General features: G+C 39.4%; 1 protein-coding gene across 1 annotated transcript; it reads right to left on the bottom strand.

The window, feature by feature from the left end:
* Window positions 1-2362: 2362 nt before the first annotated feature.
* On the bottom strand, window positions 2363-20205 carry slc9a2 (solute carrier family 9 member 2). The gene is made up of 13 exons (XM_084724746.1): window positions 19680-20205; window positions 18368-18582; window positions 18024-18272; window positions 14394-14644; window positions 14086-14303; window positions 12206-12405; window positions 11621-11710; window positions 11466-11536; window positions 8676-8843; window positions 8459-8564; window positions 5300-5416; window positions 4974-5061; window positions 2363-3701 (listed from the first exon to the last, which is right to left on the bottom strand). Exons 1-13 carry the CDS (start codon window positions 19936-19938, stop codon window positions 3274-3276), a joined length of 2460 nt encoding a protein of 819 aa, XP_084580872.1. The 5' UTR covers window positions 19939-20205; the 3' UTR covers window positions 2363-3273.
* Window positions 20206-21006: the final 801 nt, after the last annotated feature.

The following is a 21006-nucleotide window of genomic DNA, read 5'->3' as shown; positions in this document are numbered from 1 at the left end:
GGATTTGCAAATCACTGCAATCTGTTTCTATTTATGTTTTACACAGCGTCCCAACTTTTTGGGAATCGGGGTTTGTTCATTTCTAACCACTACTTTGTCTGAAGTCCCTTGTGTTACTGTCAGCCTGCTGATGATACACAAATAACTTCACCAAAATACAACACTCCCTTCACATTCCAGGCAGCAATGTTTCAGACATTCAGCAATGAGCTTAACTTGTAGATGCTGCGTGGAAATCGGGTGGCCTGATCGTTTCAAGGTAATTCACACTGTTCTAGTAACATTACATGGCTTTGTCAAAGATACTACAAGGAATTTTCAACTGGTTATGAAAAAGTCTCAATTTAATATTGATGCCTCTATAGGACCTATATAAGCAAACAACACCATCCATTAGAGGATTGGATATTTCAGTGTATTCTTAATTATTCTTTTTTAATGGCTGCCACAAGGTCAGATTCTCTGTGAAATCAGATGAACAAGCCTGTGTTTACATTTTCCCAGGAATGTTAGCCAGTTAGAAGGAAGCAGGAGGAGATACTTAGTTCTTTTTGACATTATATTTTGTGACTATGGCAGTGAGAACACCACCGCTATTGTCAACAGGGGCATCCAAAATCACCAAAATATTAAAGTTCCTCGTAGTAGCTTTAAATACTTAATTCTGATTGGTCAATTATGGCATTGTAAGGTGTGTTATTCCTCAGTTGCAGACTGTTATGGACGCAGCTCTAATCATAGACTCTGGAGAAGCAATAAAATCATTTTTAAGTTAAGATTTTATTATATTGTTGTTTTTTAAGTAAGTAGCCGTGTGATAAGCAGGATAACATACAGTGGGTCATTATTGTGAAATAAACCCCATCAAGGTGATTCCTGCATGATCCTGTCAGGGTTTTTTCCCCAGTAATGATCTACTCACTGTGCATTATCCCATGCATAATAATTAGTTTAATGGATTTTACCTCAATGCCAGTTGTTTCTACTAATGTACTGCATCTGAAATGTCTCCTATGGTGGAATATGAGCAAATGTTTTCTCTAGTTTCTGTTTCTTGAATTTTACAGTTAGAGATTTGTTCATTTTTCTTAGGCCGTGTTTAAATGGAGATTGAAATAAATTGTGTGGGGTAGTTTTTGTTAAGTTTTAACTGTATGCTGAGCACCACTGTTGTTGAAAAAGTAAAATGTTAGGACTGAAAATGGTATAAATGTATGTATAGAAGTCAGTGAATCCATGAAGTACATGTCAGTTTCACACCAGAAAGTCACAAAGATTAAACACTGAAATCAAAGCTGCAGTTTGGATGTTGCATTCAGTTCAGTCATGCATAAGTCTACTATACACCATTTTCTTTCCCCCAGGATGGCCAAGGCATGACTCGACCTACTCTGCCTCCCTAAGCCCCCCTACTCAGTTTACACTCATATTCAGTTACCAAATCTTTGCCTTTTATCCATCCCCCATTACAAATGCAAAACAAAAGGTAATTGCGCCTTTGCTGTTTAAGCTCCAACCCTCTGGAACCACCTTCCCCCATCGATCAGATCTGCTAAACCTTTGGAAAGTTTTAAGCAGTTTCTAAAAGCCCATCTCTTTAGGCAGCCATTTTTATATCTCCTTCCCTGTTTTTCAGTTTGCTGACTTGGTCTGTCTTATATTGAGCTGTGTTCTATACTGCTTACTTGTACTATTTCTATTTTTCATGTTTGTGTGAAGCACTTTGTAACTGTTTTTTAAAGTGCTATATAAGAAAAGGTTAACTCTGTTTTACTCTAACTCTACCCAATCTCACTCCTCATGCTTAAACCTAATCAGCCCAAAATAAAAAAAAAAGGCAAGGACTACACAGAGTAGGGCAGGTCATGAATTTGCCATCTTAGGGGGAAAAAAGGCACATACTTATCATCCTCTCTTCCTCTATGAGCGGTGCCTTCAGTGTCACATTTAAAAACATACACCATATCCGTGGTTTAATCAACAATGCTTAATAACTTTAAACAACATATAAAATTTATTACAAAAAACATAAAGGTTTGCAGGTTTGTAAGGTCTGTTACTGTAACATACAAACAAAAACACTTCCAGTTAGTCCCAAGAGTACCTTGTACTGCACAGCAATAGTTTCTCATGATAAAAGAATCATTCATGCTAAAATCAAAAATACATATTTTTCCTTTTACCTGTGGTGCTTTTTATTCATCTACACTGTTTTGGTGTAAGTTGCAGAGTTTTGGCTGCAGTGATGTCTGCCTTCTCTCTACTACAGCTGAACTAGATGGTATTCAGTGTGTGGTTCTCAAAGCGACAAAAACAAAAAAACAAACCGCAATGTCTCTTTCAAGATACTGTTGTGAGATGCTTCATGTAGGGACAGGACACCCGTTTACACACTTTTACATTCCACGCTGTCATGAGCACGAGTCTGTCATCCATGAGTAGATGCACACTTCCCTCTCCCTCTGTAGTGATACAACTGGAAAGTGTAGTTCAGTAAAAAGAAAATGGTTCCTACATGAAACTGCTCACAACAAGGTTTGTAGATCATCTTGAGTAAATGGGTCATAATTTTTGGAAATAGACACTGCTGTTGAATTTTTCAAATGTTCAAATTTTTTTGGCCTTTGAGCACTACGAGCTGAGTGACGTCTATTTCCATTGCATTTGGGACATCTCTACGGCTGATATCTCCAAAACTCAGCAACTCACACCAAAACAATCCAGATGGATAAACAGCACAACAGGTAAGCGGAAAAATACTATTTTAGATTTTGGGGTGAACTGTCCCATTAAACTGATATGGCCTGCACACAACCCCTGGATTATGAATCACACAACTGTCACAGACGATAGACAATAAAATACAAAAAACTACAATATTTACATGTAAGGACTAAGAAATAATTACTCAGAGGAAAATAGTTTAAATTACATTGTCTTTAAACATTTAAAAAATACCCTATGGGAAGATGAAAAGTATTAAAAAGCACATAGTTGTAAATAGTTCAAATAACCACAGAACAATTAATTGTTGACAGTTGATATCCAGTTGCTTCACTATAGTGCACTGAGTGTAATATGGCTGACTTCAGCATATTAGTGTCCATTTTGGCTCATTTTGGAGGACGATTCACCTCTCATATGAAATGAAAGGACCTCCAGTGTTAATTTACTTATGAATACACAGTTTTGCACAGAGACCCTGGAGCTGCTTGAGATCCTGAGACTCAGTCTGTGGCAGTCCAGCTGCTCTCTGAAAGCTAAGGGACACTTTTACTTCCTCTTTGGGTTCCACTGAGGCCGTCTGAGCAGAGGATTTTGGGTTGCGTTGTCTCTGGGCTCAGCAGCCCAGGCTGGAGGTGGAGACGAAGGCTGCAGCTCCTCCTCCTCCTCTTCTGCCTCACGATGCCCATTTCTAAAGTTATCAGCTGATCCGGTGTCATTGTCAACAGAGGAGTGGAGGTGACGGCGGGGAGCAGGAATACGAGAATCACTGGAGGAGGATGTTGTTCTGGACATACCACGTCCTGTCGGGCCTCTGTCCTCCACTGTGCTTTCATCCAGCATGTCAACAGAGGGCGCCTCTTTTAAAGTGTCCAACCTGCGCAGAGGCATCATGGCTCCGGAGGAGGAGCGTGCAGGCTGCCGAAACCGAGAACGACTGGAGGGGTAGGCCACCTCTGACATCGTCTCCTGATCATCTGGGACAGGTGGAGAAAATATCGTCACACCACAATATATTTTATATAATTGCATGTAATTAACACCGGAAAGGTCCTTGATGAATGTTCAAACCTACATAACCTTATTTGAAATTCTAGTGGAAATCCCAAAGTTATTAAACATGTCAGGCTGATTTTTGTTTTTTTCAGGAAATGTGAAAACAGTGATACACAGAATATATCCATTTAATGTTGTGGTGCTAATATCTGTAAGGCTGTAGCTACTGATGTTGTGTAGTGCTAACAGGCTCACATTGACAACGCTAACATGCTGATGTTTAGCAAATATAATATTTATCATTTTCACCATCTTAATTTCTGCATTGGCCTGCTAACATTTACTAATTAGCACTAAACACAAGGTACAGCTGAGGCTGATGAGAGAGTCATCAGGTGTTTGGTCATAAAACTAAAGCAATGGACAAAGAGATTTTGACCTGGTGTAGTACTAAAGAGAAGTCAGGGGATCACAAAAGTTATAAAAATCTAAACATTTTGTGGCGAGACATTAATATCTATCCTATTGTCAGAACTACCCATGTAATAGTTGTTGAGACATTTCAATCTTGAACAAAAATGTCAACCTCATGGTCACACTGAAGGTAAAGTCAGTAGACTTGTTCCTATCAGGACTATAAATTTCATGGTAATCCATCCAATAGTTGTTGAAATATTTTAGCCTGGACCAAAGTAGCGGATTGACCGACTGACTAATTGCAATCCCAGAGACAACACTAGAATGACTGAAAATGCAAGTCTTAGGTTTGATTATTTCACTCAGTATAAACACCTGAAGGACAAGAATCTCATTACAGAAATAAACACCTGAGCAGGTTCCATTTGCTGAGACACAAACGCTGAATACACTTGAATGAATAAAGGATTCAGTATGATTTAGTGGTGAGGTTGTAAATTACAACCAACTGAATACACTTGCAGGACCCTCCGCTTGTAGGAGAAACTACGGTGACTGCAAAAAAGGCCATATCTAGAGCCCGTTTTTGGTTTGTCTGTTCTGGGCTACTGTAGAAACATAGTGGTGCAACATGGCGGCCTTCATGGAAGAGGACTCGCACCCTCCGTAGAACTAAACACAGTAATTCTTATTTTTAGGTGAATGAAACTAATGAAAACAAACCTCTGAATACTAAGAATAAGTTCCTCTAAAACTTAAAAACTGAACCTTTAAAGGGAAAATAAAAGTGAAAATTTGGATGTTAATGGGTTTTAATGACAGTTAAAGAAGCTCACCTGTGTAGCTCAGCCTCCCAGGAGGAAATTTTGAGTCCAGATTTTTCCCAGCAGGAAGAGAGAAGTACTTATGAGATTTAGGCACCACCTGAGAATAACATGGAAATGAAACAGCAGAAAAACACAAGAACAGTTAACAATAAAGTAAGTGTACGTCATGTTTGACTTAAATTCTCTCATCTCAGTGTGGTTAAATAATTAAACAGATTCTAATGAGGTTCAATTCTGCTCTCACCTACCTGCTTAAACTAAAAGGCTGAGAAAACATGAAGTTACATGGCACCTCAAATAAATACAAGCCAGAGTCACAAAGTTCACTTGCTTACCGATGTCCGAAAGCTGCCGGGACGGAGGCTTCGACGGATGCTAGTGTGGCGTCTGATCAGTATCTCTCTTGTCTGGGTGTCATTGGGCAGTGCATGTTTATTTGTGTACGCCACCGTCTGGTTACAAAAAAAAAAACAAAAAACAAAACTATATAAGATACAACATGACACAGCAGCACTTTGGACAAGTCTAGAGCTGCAACAATTAGTAACTAAATCAGTAACTAAACTAATCGCCAACTGCTTTGCTAATTGATTAATTGGTTTGAGTCAATTTTTAAGAAAAGACAGTAATAATCTCTGATTCCAGATTCTTAAATGTGAATATTTTCTGATTTCTTTACTCCTTCATGACAGTAAACTGAATATCTTTGGGTTCTGGGCAAAACAAGACATTTGAGGACATCAGCTTGGTCTTTGGGAAACACTGACTGACATTTTTTTTTGACATTTTTCATACCAAAAAACTCTTCAATTACTGGAGAAAATAATTGACAGATTAATCAACAATGAGGATAATCATTAGTTGCAGCTGCATCTGTAAAAAAGTCAACCTATAGTAGAGCCGTAACTAACAATTACTTTATTATCAAATTTTTTCTGCCAATTATTAATCTATTTGTCATTTAGTCTTTGAAATGCTCAACACAAGAGCCCAAAGTGACATTTTCAAAAACAACAGTCCAAAAACCAAAGACTCTTCATCTACTATCATAAATGACAAAAGAAAAAAGAAAAACTACAAATCCTCCTTAATCAATTATTTAAATAATTAATCGTCACAGCTCTGCCCGACAAGTGGCCACAATGCTTCAACCTTCAGGTCAATACTGGCTGTGGAAATGACAAAGGCTGAGACAATTAGACAGTTAAGGTGCTTTGAGAGGAGACAGCATTCTTTACAGCTCAGATTACTCAACCAAAACTGCCCACGCCTGTTTGAGATACAAGGGTCCGTGTCTCTATTTGTGCGTTGCGAGTTTCCGCATTAACTTCCTCCATCCATGCAGCACACCAGTCACTGTAAACACTGATCTTTCTGTCTTGCAGGTATAAGTTAGAATAAGAATAACCTCCTTTCAAAAACCTTAGCATTTGCCTTTGTTCTTTAGAGAAATGTCTAATGTCCATAAAATGCTCTTATCTGTTTCTCAAAAGGGCCAACATGGTCAGACAATAGGAATGATTTCAATTCTCTTCTGTTAACATTTCACTTTGTATTCCCCTTTGTTATGTTATCAAATAAATAAAAATGCATGAGCCAAGACTGTTAAAAATCAACAATTCAAACGTAACACAAGTTCAAAAAGGAAATATGTGACCAGTTTGCTGAATTAACTACTCAGGATATCAATAAAAAAGCAAAAGAAATAACAGGACCTACAGGAGGTGACGCAGGGTTTGTGTGAGACACAGAATTGTAAGTATATGAAGAGCAGCAGGGTGAGCGATTAAGATAATCAGACAACTTGTCTACCCAAAGAACAGAAGCACATGCCCCCTATTTGTCGGGACATCAAAGAGTCTCTATGTGCTCTCTAAATGGCTGATGTCATGTCACAAATGGAAAAGTACTGCCAGCCCACTGGCGTCTGCGGCCATGCAAAACAGCTCTGAGCTTCAGTGCTTGGAGTAATCACATCACTGTGTGTGAGGAAGGCATCACAGGACTCCAGGTGAAATAATTTGACGCCGTGCGCTTTTGGTCATCAAGCGGCTGCTGCCTTTTACAAACGAATGACACGCGTGGCTTAATTCTAGAAGTTGGGAAATTTTCAGCTCTGTAAAGGAGCACATGTAAGACCGGACTGCTGTTGTTGATTCATCCAAGACAAACAAGAGTTCAAATTTCACACCACTGTATGTACTGTAAGCAGCCGAAGGTTTACTGCAACAACAGCAACACAGAAATGCAGGAGGACTGGACGTAACTCTCTGCCTTTACTCAATAGTACAGTGTCTATGGGGGCAAAGTGGTTGTAATGCACTATGACATGTAGAAGTCATGTATTACTACTGCTTAAGTAAACATGCACAAGTGTTTTACTGCTGTAGTTGTTTGAGGTGGAGCTTGTTTTAACTACTTTTATATATATATACAGTCGAATTCAGTCCAGTGGTTTGCAACCTAGGGGTCGGCCTGCCTTAAAAGGGTCACAAGATAAATCTGAGGGGTCATAAGACTATTAAAGAAGAAAAATCAAAACTCCTGTTCAAATTTGTACTTTTATGCTTTTCTTTTATCATTGCTTTTTTACTGAAACATCGGATGCTTCTACCTCTTGAAGACTTATATAGTTAAATGCAACCATGTGAGAAGTTTAGAAGGTAAATGTCTTTTCACAGACATCTGAAATATAACAAGGAGCCCCATGTTATCACAAAAACCACTGGTTTAATCTTTAACGGTGAATTGTATTTTATAACCCTATGTTTTGTAATGTAAAATTATGATCTTAAAAGTAACTAGTTACTACACCTCTGTCATAAGATGCCACAGCAGGCCTAACTGTCAGACTTGAAGAATGTATTTATGTTTTTACATTACAAATTACATTAAACTGACATTACATTAAATATGTGGTTCTTTTTGACATTAGGTTTTATGAGACGTTATAACTGTGTCGTGAATAATTTCCTTGACCTCAACTACAGTGGCACAATTTGGACTGTTTATTAAGATGTCATTAAATGTTATTATACTGTCAAGTGCTTTTTAATACCTTAAAAGAACATTGTGTAAGCACTGACACACCTCATTCTTGCCCCTATTCACTCTGTGCTTCAATAAAATAGTTGAGCAACTTTCTTCTGTCCTGTTTCCTGTACTTAGATATGCTATGTGCTCCAATGGTCTATGTTAAAAACAAAAACAAAACTGGAGGATGGTTAAAAGATGTTGCCAGAGGACCTGTAAAACTGACATATCGTTACATGTTAAGCTAGTTAATGTTAGCAAAACGCAAGCAAACTAGTTAGCTAACTTCTTAGACACGGTTATGATGGTGTCATATCAGTACTACACATCCTTTAAAATAAAATTTATCAAGGTACTTTCTATGAAAGTATGCGTTACACATGTTAGAGAATAAAGGGTAAAAAGCAGAATATTGTGCTGTTCACACAGCTGTTATCCTGCCATATTAGTTCATATCTCACCCGTTGCCTGATCTTGTACATGTTCTTGGACAGGATGTCATGCATGTTCTTCAGGTCAGCAGCCATGAACTTCTTCTTAGGTTTAGCAGAGCTTTTCTTTTCCTCACTAAAAGACAGATAAAAACAATATGAAGAGACAACGAGTCATTTTCTCTGATCTGAACAGACAATACGGACGTATTGTGATAGTGAGAGAGACATGATGAAGGTTTCATACTAGAGAGAGACAATGGACGGAGCAGCGCTGATGTCTCCAGACACCGTGTCCAGGATCTCCATGGCGTTCTGCAGTTCTAGCTTCTTATACAGAGCCACGATACTGGACTCGGCTCGGTTGTCTCGGATCAGGATCTTCCGCAAGATTCGATTGTTGAACTTCATAAACCTGACATGGAGAGAAGGAGAATTAGTTTGTGTGAAGACATCTGTGAAGACCCTGTGGTAGTGTCATTCTAGGGCCTCAAAGTATCCAGGCAGGTACGGTGCAGTCAGAAAATATTAAAGACAGAGACATATTTAACGGTGTTGGCTCTGAGCTTCAGCAAACTGGATTTGAATAGACACAATAATCATGAGGTTGGAAGCAATAAAGTTGGGGATATTCCATATGTTTCCTATTGTCAACAAATTAAGTGAAAAGAGTAAAACCAACAATACGGTTTTAATAATGGAACATGTCAGCTAGTACAGCGCTGTGGCTCATTAATGTGTTTTTAATGGCTTGGACAACAATAGAGCTCTATGACGCACAGAAATCAGCTATATCAGCCTATTACTACACAAACAATACTTGGTTGGTGTTGTGTTTTCATGGGATTTGTTGGAAATAAGAAAACTATAGTAGAAATATAATGGAAACACTCTGCTTCCAGTGCTCAAACTGCTAAAAAAGACATTTGAAACCTTCATCAGCAGTGTCTCTTTCAACAAATCATGACCCAGTTACTCAAGATAACAGCAGGGGCTTGTGAGGAGTTTCATGTGGTAACTACTTTCTTTCTGTACATATGTAAATATGTATTTTTGACTTAAGGGTGATCTGTCCCTTTATAGAAACAAAAATGCTGTAGACATCTGATTTATTATTTAATAAAGGACATTTTTTTCAAGTTGTCATTTTCTCTCTTTTTTATCATGGTATTGTCACAGCTTGTTGAGTTTTCCCTGTTATTGGTTCTTCTAATTGTATTTCTTTGACAGTTCAGTTTCCCTACATGGGATTAATCAGTTTTACTTTCTTTTTTTCTTGCAGTTGGTGACAGGCAGAAAATTTCTGTGTTAATACTCTGCCAGGTCTGTCCTGCAGCCATCTACACTCCTTGCTTGTTTCAAAGGCTTTGTGCATTCAGTCTGGTCTTCAGGAATGAAACACATGATCAGTGGGATCAAGAACATGCTACTTTTTTTGACTATATAAGTTTAGGACCACTGTCCTGCTGCAATATGACTAACCTCGACACTCTTAAAGCTTAACATCAGTTAGTCTCATAGTGACTTTTCCATTGAAAATGCAATGTGCCAGAGTACAATTCAAAAACAAACATTTCACTGCTCTGTGAGATCCAGCCAAATTTACAGCATGTTTTGGCTTGTTCAAACTTAAAATCTGCATTCTGAGACTTGAGGAACCTGTCTCACGAGACAAGCATGAGAAGTGTGTCAGCAACACCATGAGGAAAAGAGGGAATAGTGGAGAGAGAGAGAGAGTCACAGGGTAAAGACAGTCGGATTTTAAGAATGAAAGTGTGTGCAAATGTATGAATATGAATGTATTAGTATTCTGTTAACTCTGTTAACTCTTCTGTTAAGTATGATTGAGCTTAAGACAAGGGCTGCAACTAACAATTTTTGTGAATTAATCAGATGATTAATCATTTAGTCCATAAAATGTCAAGAAATCATAAAAAATGCTCATCACAATTTCACAAAGTCCTTTTTTGTCCAGCTCACAGGCCAAAACCTGAGGACTCTTTATTTTCGATCATAAATGAACAGGAGAAAATCCTCACATTTAAGAAGCTGGAATCAGCAAGCATTTTTTTTAAGATTTTTTTTGGGGGGGGTTGCCTTTATTATGATAGTGACAGCTGAAGATATGACAGGAAAAGAGGGTAGAGAGAAGAGAGAGAGGGGATGACACGCAGTAAATGGGCTGCAGGCAGAAGTCGAACTGGTAGCCACTGCAGAGGACCAAAGAGCCTCAGTATATGGGGCTGTTGGTCCAACTGAGCAATGGGGTTTCCCATCAGAAAGCATTTTTGCTTGAAAAATTCTGAAATTATTAATTGTATATACAGTACAAATAGTTTCAATCGACAAATCAATTAATCACTTAATCATTGCAGCTCTACTCAGGACATACTGTTATTTTACAAAAACTATTTTTTTTAAATGAACAATTGTTGTGTTTATAATGTCCACTGAAACCATACCAAATACCTTTGGTAACAGTCGGTACAACTAATACTAATAATTTTATATGATACATGATAAAATCTCACTCAGAGCCCAGTAACTATTCAGCAAAACACTTGTAACATAATGCATTGATCCAACGCAAAAAATCAAACTGACTTACTGGTGTGACGATATAATATTCAAAAGGGGCTATGAGGAACTAGTAAAACATTTCAGAGCTTTACAGAAGAAAAACATCAGTGTCACTGCTGACGGCAGAAGCTGAACTCGACTTCAGCGTCTCATTGGCTGTCAACATTCCCACACAGTCCTGGAGTGAACAATAGCATTGTCTAACAAAACCACAAAGAGGGAAACTGAGAGCAGGTGAACAAAAACTACCACCCTTCATCTAGTTTCACTGCAGTTTCTTTCTCTTTAAACTTAATGATATGAGGCACTTCAGCAGTGAGTAATTTAATATGAAGTAAGCAATGTGTGTATTTCCCATGTCACCTGTGACTGTAAATAAGCAACAGGCCTTTATATTAAAAAATAAAAACTTGTTGAACAGAGAACGAGCAGAAAGAAGGAGACAGAAAGTTCTTACTTGTCCTTCCAGTAGAAGTGGCTCCACTGTCCACAGAGGTCCTCTATGCCAGCTATGGTGTGCTCCATCAGCTGAGAGCAAGGAGAGACCTGTTACCACTGTGTGCAAAAACAAACTGTCTGCAGCATTTAGACTGATCACAATCTGTGGCCTACCCTGCAGTGAATCTCAGCATTGATGGTGTCAAGATTGCGGTTGGTTCTGCGGACATTGATGAACTCAATCAACGGTCGAATACTGATGCCCTGTAGAGATGAGAAAGAAAGATCACAGATCAACGTCACCATTCTAGTGTCCAAGATCTAGAACAAAGGAACACTTTGCACATCTATTAGATGAGACAGGTGTGTAGAAAGGACGAGTAGACAAAAAGTTGCAGAAGGACTCCCGCACACTGTCTGACTTGCAATATAACTTTTTTTTCAGTATTATATCTTCATCAGGCAAACAGTTTGCGTCAGTGAGAAGCCATATTAAACAGGGAGAGGTTGTTAGTCTGTAACCAGTCACAACTGGTTATTAAACACACTATGATATCCAAACAAGAAAATGAAATCAGTTCTGATCTGGACTGTCATCATGTTGTGCTTCTCTCTATGGATGACTCTACTGCTTCACCTGCAGTCTTCAATAAAAGTTTTTTTCTATTTCATTCTATTAGTTCTACTACAAAGACAAAACATTAACACAGGTCATATTTGCATTAGTTAGAAAGACAAAAAATGTGTAAAATGTTGTACCTGAAGAAAGACAGTGAAGAGGATGATAGCAATGGTGGCAGTTACAAAGAGCTGCTTGCGGCCGATGTTATCGGGAAGAGTGAAGGCCAAGGCGAATGAAATGGCACCTCTCAGACCACCGTAGGCCAAACCAAATTGATCCTTCAAGTTAAATGGGATGGTACGGAAAGGGTTAATGATCTGTGTCAGCACCAAGACACCTGGGAAGGAAGGACAGAAAAACATGGTGTTGTTAATTTCAAGCTGCTGAGGTTGTATTGATGTACAGATTAGAATTTTCACTCGACTCTGTAGTTCCCCTCAGCTTTACCGTGCTACGTCAATATGTCTTTCAGCTCATTGTTTTGGTTTAACGACTTGAAATTAATGTTTTGGTTCACTCCCATCAACCTTGTTTCCAGCTGCAGCAGGAAGCCGTTTTCAGAAAAATGATAATATGATAATAATGATAATCCCACTGTACATTACCCACCCAGTAGACAGACAAAGTCAACAGTTGAACACAGTTGAGCATTTAGCCACTAATTTTATCTGTGTATAATGTTTCATTCAGGAGTTGGTGGAGACCAAAATGGAGCTAGACGGCTGTGGTCAGACGTGTGCTCTGTTGCATGTGTAACCACAGTCAACAGTGGCATCATGGGATTCTGGAGTACACGTTTACATCACTGCAGCAAGGTCAGAAGTTAAACCAGCAAGAATAAGATTTAATTTAGTGTTGTGATATTTAAGCAGACTCTCAGCTCATAGCTATGGAGAGTTAAAGGTTGTATCTTTTAAGTCTGAGATCATTTTAACACCAAATACATCACATATATTCAGGTTTTTAAAGGTAGGTAAACCCACAAAAAAGGGAGATTGACAACTTTCATATTGCCAGCAGATAAGTGTTTTTTTTTTCTGATGAGTCACATTCAATGTAACAAATGCAGCAGAAAGCCAAGAATTAATTAATGTCTCTGCAGGAGAACAGAGAGATCTATAAAGTCCTTATGCCTCTGTACTTTTGCAGCTTCTCTGTGGTTTGAAGTTTAGTTTCTCTCCTGTCTGGCAGTCTGTACATTCAAACATCTGCTTTGTTTTACAGTTCCGTGTTCACTTTCAGCTGTATAGTAGTTGTGTTAAGTAACTGTTAATAAAAACCCTAAATTTCCTCATTTTGCTACTTCATACTAAAAGCTTTTCAATAACAAAATAATGGAGGAGGATTTATTAAGAGGAATTTATAGCACAAGTGTTTTACAGCCATTTGACTCAAGACAAGCACATCATCAGTTACACACATGCCTTCAGGCTGGTAGGTTTGTTGTAACGGAGAAGCAAATCCCTGCCAGGCTGGACTGACAGACAAACCAAGTCAAGCTAAGCTAGCATAGGTGCCTCCAGTGGGAAAGGAAGGAAAATTTGCATGTTGATGCCGGTGTCATGTTACCCTCACTAACACCTGAACCTGGAGCTGATAAATACCTGTGACTACTGCAGAGTCATTTGACCTGGCAATAATTTGTGATTGCACATAGTCAGACCACAGTGAAATGCCACATATTAGTGGGTTTTTTGTCCTGTGTAAAAGAGTCTTGACAAACTAATCAAATGCATTTTTCCCTTTGTCTTCTTCCTTGCCTTTATTGACACATTACTGCCACTGACTGCCACTGATCAGCGAAACAGTGTGAAACAAATGAAAGGATGTGAATCACAGCCCTCCTGTGCGTCCTCAAGTGCATCCTGGATGCAAAGAAAACATGGGCACACTCGTAAAAAAAAATATCATAGCAACAGTAGTGGTCACAACCTCCACAGCAGCAAGAACAACAGATTCCAAATCACAGAAAACCTGACCTCCAACATGACCCAGATACCCTCTGCCCTCTCCTTACCCAGACCTCTCCACACAAAAGCAAACAGCAGTGTGAACAGGATGTAGCCCCAGTTCCACTCGTGCCCTGTGGTTATGGTGACGACCCCGAGGAAGAAGAAGATGAGGGTCTCAGAGATGGAGCCAAGCATCTTGACCACATGGCGGATGGTTGTGCAGGAACGCTGGGAAACATTTTCCTCCACGTAGTACTTCATGGTGAGGGCGCAGGTCACGATGCTGCCGAAAAACAGAAAGAACAGCTGGGTTTTCGTTGTATTCTTGCAGCAGTTAAACTGTCTGTTAAAAAAAATATTAAAATCTACTCACGCCATGATGGAGGAGATGGCGAAGAGCTCGGCCACCAGATAGGCCAGGTAGCTGTACATGAATATGAAGAGGGGCTCGATTTCTCTGACCTTAGAGGTGAATCTTGTGGTGAAGGCTGCCACAAAGCCAAACAGAATGCCGAAGCCCATCCCACCTAGCCCGACCACAAAGAACCTCGCCACGCCCAGGAACACATCCACTGGCTCCACGACCGGCATCTCCGCCACAAAGTTGAACATGTTGTACAATACCTGGAAACATACGCACTTATGTTAACAAACACATACAGACATGGAGTTTTTTTATGTGCAGCGTTGCAGGCATGCATGTGCACCAACAGTCTGTGAGAGGTCATGGGTGGTGTCAGGGGCTGCGGCCTCTAATGACACATTTGCAGATAGCGGTGATTTATTGAAATATTTACTCAGCACTGTTTGCAATTTGATAATCTCATTTCACCACATACACTGAATGACTCACGGAAATGAAGCACTTTCCAGAGCTGCCTGCTTTGTTCGTTTTCCTCCTGTTGTGCCTGAAATTCTGACAATGAACAATGGAAACTTTTTCCTTCAGTAATACTGTTGTTTTGTGTTATTTTAATGCGGTAGTAAAATCTGCTGACTGACTGCACAAAAAAATTAAAAGGAAGTTTTCCGAGAAATCTAAAATTTTTTAGACATTAGAAAGTATGTGAGCACCACAAGACAAGATACCATACACACAAATATACTCATCCAGCACACCCCCTGGCTACACAGAGGCAGAGACTAGAAATCCAAGCTGAAACAGATTCTTCTTACTTCCTGTGACATCACTGGATGTAAGGAAACCACAGATTTCACAGCGTTAGAACTCAGCTTTCTTGATCAACATAGCACACACTGAGGCATTTATTGCTTCAATTGATGACATTTACCATCAGCACTAACACATGCGCATCCACATAAAAAGTGCAGAATTCGCCCTTTAATGTTTGCTTGCAAATGCTTCTATGCTGAATAAAGTTTCGAGGCAACAAATTATGTTGACAAAGTCCTTACAAAGCATAACTGCTTAGTACATGGCTCATTTAAAGCATACCGCTTGTGACATTCTAGATTTTTGTTTTGTCAACAAATCCCATGAAAACACCAAACTCAATCAACAAACAGTCTGTCTCACAATATCCAGCCTGTCTGAGCCTGAGAAATTAATTGATCCATGGCACACTTTTAAAGTAACATATATTTTAATCTTTGGGCTTGAGGGAAGGTATCAAGTATTTCAAGTCCTGAAGTCCAAGTGAAGTCATGAATAATTGGTGTTAAAATCAAAGTCAAGTTGCAAGTCTTTTTTGACTTTTCTACGTCGAGTCTAAAGTGATCAAAATTTTGTGACTGGAGCCTGACTTGAGTCCAAATAATGTGACTCAGAAGCAAACCATGTACAGTGTGTGGGATTCATTGTATGAAGGAACATGTCAGTCAGTGAGACAATGTGGCTCACTAGTGTGTTTGTAATAGTTTTTGGACGACTGTGGCACAGCAAGATAAGCTGTCAGGTTTTGGCTACACAGAGAGACAAACAGGCAAACAGGAGCAGGGCCTTGAACATTTATTTAAAGCAGATCTTTGTGCAGACGACGACAGTTCCCCGTTTTAAATTTGCATATCGACGATTCAGAGGATAACCGGCACTCTTTGCCACCCAACCCAACTGCACTGCTCATCGGAAGTATTTGTACTTTTGACAAATAACCCGTCGTGTTCAATCCTCTGCAATCCTCTGTATAAACCACGCCTGGGATTTCTCAGTCTCCTGAGTAAATGTTTGCCTTCACTTTTCAGCTCTGCTACTGTGTACTAAACAAAAGGGTCGCCACACCAAAGGTAAGAGCAGGTTAGTGGAGGTGGGTGGGTCAGTGGGAGGGTGTGCTCGAGCACAAAAGGAAGAGGGCGAGGGGGGGAAATTTGAGCATGAGGTCGCTTCAGTCAAGTTTCAGACGATGATAGTGTGCGAGCGTTTACTCCTCCCATCATCACAGCCAAATGAAACAGTGACCTCAGAAACTGGTTTGGCGGCATTTAAGTAAACAAGCCCCCAGAGGTAAACGGCTCAGGTCTGTGGACACATCAATTTTATGTCTCTAACATTCTCTCACTTCCGTTTTTGAATCATTTATTTTTTCACCAATCTTGCCACTGCAGCACTGACGTTTCCCTCTCACACATTATGTTCCCATACATGCATACTAACCCAGAAAAGAGAGTGAACAAATAGTACAGTATCTGGAGAAACCTGAGCTGAGCCTTTAGAGGAAGAATAGAAAAGCTTCAGACAACATGATACTGGATCTGCCTTTTCATATAATAGCAGTTTTGAAATTAAAGGCCCCAAACTGGCCCTTAAATGGAGTTAAATTTGATTGGTCTGAAAGTTGCAGTCCTTTTCAAATTAACTTTCATTTTCTCTCTCTACATGTAAGGCATATTTGGTCACTGGAATAAGCAACATTTCTCCCACACAATGGCATTAAGGCATTAAAAAGAGTTTGTAATGGCACCTTGTTCATAGCTCAGCATGTTTTCATAACAAACAATAGCCCAGAGGTATCTAATGCAAGCAAACGTGTTGCAGCAAGTCTCAGCTTAGTGTGAAGAGCACTTCTAAGCAAGGATGTAATGCGATAATACCAAGATTAAAAGTCCACAATACAATATTTCTCACAATATGTAAAAAAAAATGAAACAACAACATTAACTGATGCACAAAGTATTTTTGTTTGATTAAAATTTGTTTTTCTTTTTAACTTAAAGTGCTTCTGCTCTCCATCTTTAAAGGGATAGTTTGGATTATCTGATGTAGGGTTGTATGAGGTACTTATCGATGGTCGGTGTATGAGCTACAGTAGATGCTGGTCAGCACACCTCAGTTTTGGAGAAACAGAGGGGGGCACCAGCCTGGAGGCTAAGCAATGAAAAAAACTATCAGTTTCAGTAAATGCTATATTTAGAATATTTTCATTGCTCCAGACTGTCTTTTCCATCACGAAACTACCATTATACAGAAAAATAATCTCTCTCTTCAAACTAACTAAACTTCATAGGCATAATCAGTTATTTTGCTGATGTTGCTGGTCTACTGCTGTCGTCATTAGTTTGTGTTACTGTGACTGGTCTTTTAAAAGGGTTGGTCCAGATTCACTGAAGTCACACAATAACAAACAAACAAACAGATTGAAGCAGCAGTAGACCAGCAACAGCAGCAACATTACTGAATTTGCTTATGGCCATAACATTTGCCACTGACCCTGTCAACAGCAGTCCATTGCTTAGCTTCCTACATTGGTGCAAAAAATTAGCACAAATTGTGTTTGGTAATGAATGTTTGAATTTTGTGTATGTAGTTGCAATTTTTTTTCCTGTCTGTTGTTTTAATTTTGCTATGTGTCACACTTTGGGCTGCATGTGTGTATGAAAGGTGCTATATAGAGCTGAGTTTAAAACAAAAACAATGCAGCAGTCAGTAACAGTCCTTTTACAAAATAAAATAAAATAATTTGCCATGTAACATCACAGTAACATCCAGTATGATATTGAGACATTTTTTTTGTTGTGGTACTTGATACCTCTATCTCAACCCACTCACCACAGTGACAGCATCGTTGAAGAGGCACTCGCCAAACACCACGATATAGAGCTGCTCATTGACAGACACGTCTTCAAACACGCTCAGCACAGCCACGGGGTCCACAGCCGATATGATGGTGGCAAACAGCAGGTTCTCTTGGAGGTTGATGTCCTGCACGCCAAAAGCCTCGATCTGGCAGATGGCGAACAGAGACATGCCGATGCCAATGCTGTTCCACAGAGTCCCCACCACTGCAAACCACAACACCTGCAAACAAACACAGGGAATAAAGGGTCATAGTCGTGTCTTTACATGAGGAACAAGAGTATGGTTCAGGAAACTGTGGCTGGTTTGTCACGGACCGTGCCGATGTTCTCAAAGAAAGGCCTGGTGGGCATGAAGTAGCCTGAGTCCAGGACGATGGGGGGCAGCATGTAGAGGAAGAAGACATTGCTGGTGAGCACAGCAGGGGGCTCCTCGTGGACAGAGTGCATGATGGCCCCCACAATCAGACCAATGCTGATCAGAAGGCATGACTCAGGCACCCAGATGGTGATCTTGTGGTAAACATGGAAACCTGGGGAAGGAGATGTGAGTTTAGTTGAAAAACGGTAACAGGGATGATGAATAAGAAGATCTCTGCCTGCAAAGAGCTCACCTGCATCCTCTATGAAAGGGTCACAACAATTATTGCCAAAATAATGACAGAGATTTGGATCTTAACCCAACTCAGAGTCAATAAAATCACTGGTTTGAGCCGGGCGATAAGGACAAAATCAACAATATATCACAATATTTTTGACCAAATACCTCGATGCTGATATTGCAACAATGATGCTTATTGATGCTTTCACAAAATATTAACACAAAGAGATTTTTGATAAATAATCATTAGTAATAAAAATTGACCGATCATCAGTGTGGCCAATTACCAAATCCATTATTCCACACTTTCGTTATTATTGGAATCAGTGTTTTTTTAATCTGATTGCGGATAAGATAAACCAGTCTGTGGCCTCATTAAATATCCTGTCAACAAGACTACATGTCTCCAGTAATAGCCAAATTAAAGGCACAATATGTAAATTTTGACTCTGGGGGACTCTTTCACTTTAAAACAGTAACAAAAGACTTACTTTGATGGTGCTACCATGACTCATCTATGTTCATGGATGAGACTATATTACTTCTGTCCTCAGAAGTCCTCAGTGACTAGCAAAACTCACCATTACCTTGATTAAATTATGGATTATTCTGTATTTTGTCATTGTTGGAGTAACTTGGGATAATGTAAGTACACAGTTCAACAAAAAAAAAAACATACCAAATTAAATAAGGAAATTAGAGCCCAACAGATGTATTGGTCAACTAATCTGTGGATATTGGCCTATCACAGTTATATCAGTCTGTATCAGCATATAAATTGTCCAGTATGAATTTCATTTGTTCATTCTGCTCTTCTTGGTTGCTAATAACCCTCATGTTGACACCTAATTAGTAATGTGGATATAATGATGAACAGCTAGAACAGTTCAGTAAATTCAAATCACATCACTTTACTGTAATGCAGCCTTAAAAACCAGGAAGAGACAACACATATCAAAATATAAAAAGATATCTTGTCTCATATCACAATATCGATTTAATACGGATATACTGCCCAGCTCTACTCACCAATCTTTGCAAATGACGCCAGCAGCACCCAAAGAGTGATCTCAAATGGTATTTGTATTCTTGGGTAATCCATTGTAAAAACCGGTAAATTTGCCTTTTCGGCGTCTGGGAAGGCCTGGGGACCATCATCAGGCCTGACCGGGGGCACGATGGTGACACCGCCGGTCGGTTTGGGTGGGATTTCTCCTCTGGAGCCATACAGAAGACTTAAAAATGTTAAAAGTACAACTCCTATTCGTCTGGCAGTGCGTAAATCCATTATGGAAAAAAAAAAAAAACACGCACAGCCCAACACAGTCAGATCCTAACTGTTGTGAAGATCGGTCACTCCATGAAAAGTCGCAGTAGAAAAGAAAAAAAATGTCAGTGGAGGTGAGAAGAAATTTCTCTTGAAGCTGACTATTTAATTATTCTCGCATGTTCTCACTGCACCGTCTTCTCTGAAGCACCCGGCGTCATGAACTTTTCTTCACAGCTCACAGTTTTGTGATCCGGCTGAGTCTCCTGATCACTGCTGGACAACACACACACCTGAGCTGGTTTACCTGCGGCGCGTCCACGAGTTCCGATACAGGCTGGGCGCGGCACGAGCGCTGCTCTCATTGGCTGTCACCTGGAGCAGATAAAAAGGGTGGGACGAGGTGTGTTTCCCTTTTTTTTACTGCGGGCCATTTAGAGGCTCTGCTTTAAGTTTCGGTGACACCAGTTTCCGCAGTGACAGAGGTTTCACCTTTCACTGGTAACCCAAACAGTTTCTCTGGTTTATCTGACGTGGTTTATGAATGACGTTTCCAAGGTTTAATGGTCACAATCTGACCAACACAAAGCAAATAACGGAAATGAGCAAAATTACACATTTTTGTATATGTTTCTTGTGATCTGTATCCAGTTATAAGGTGTACTGGAGTTTTATGTGCACATTGTGTGTTGTTGTATCATACTTTTCCTCACCTTTTTATATATTTCAAATATTTTGTTTGTTCTGTTTATATTATGTTTAGTAGGAGGTCTTATATCTTTTGCAAATGTTCATTATTGTTGTTATATCAGCCTTTCACAAACTTTGACTTTACCTTTTCAGGAATCTGGCTTAAATTGGCTACTTTCTTCAAATAATCAACATTTAACCACTTTACCTCTCAATTTCAATACTGACTGCAATTTTTCTGTAAAACCTTAAGTCTGTTTTCAGTATGAAAGCCCATTTGCACCAGAAAAGAAAAAAAAAGTCTATGAAGATGAACTGTAAGTAATTACAGTATACATCTTTATATATGACATATTTATTATCTTATTTTTAGCTGAGTTAATTTGATTTATTTGTTGC

This window comes from Lutjanus erythropterus, chromosome 8 (assembly GCF_056507025.1).
Source record: "Lutjanus erythropterus isolate fLutEry1 chromosome 8, fLutEry1.hap2, whole genome shotgun sequence".
Lineage (NCBI taxonomy): Eukaryota > Metazoa > Chordata > Actinopteri > Lutjaniformes > Lutjanidae > Lutjanus > Lutjanus erythropterus.
This window is presented reverse-complemented; position numbering and strand designations above follow the sequence as displayed.

Excerpts from the sequence above, each read along its gene's own strand:
- slc9a2 (XM_084724746.1), bottom strand. The coding sequence starts at position 19,938 with ATGGATTTACGCACTGCCAGACGAATAGGAGTTGTACTTTTAACATTT. Across the intron at positions 11,711-12,205 it reads TCTTCACTGTCTTTCTTCAG|GGCATCAGTATTCGACCGTT; the intron begins GTACAACATTTT and ends TCATCTCTACAG. Across the intron at positions 5,417-8,458 it reads TGTACAAGATCAGGCAACGG|ACGGTGGCGTACACAAATAA; the intron begins GTGAGATATGAA and ends TTTTGTAACCAG.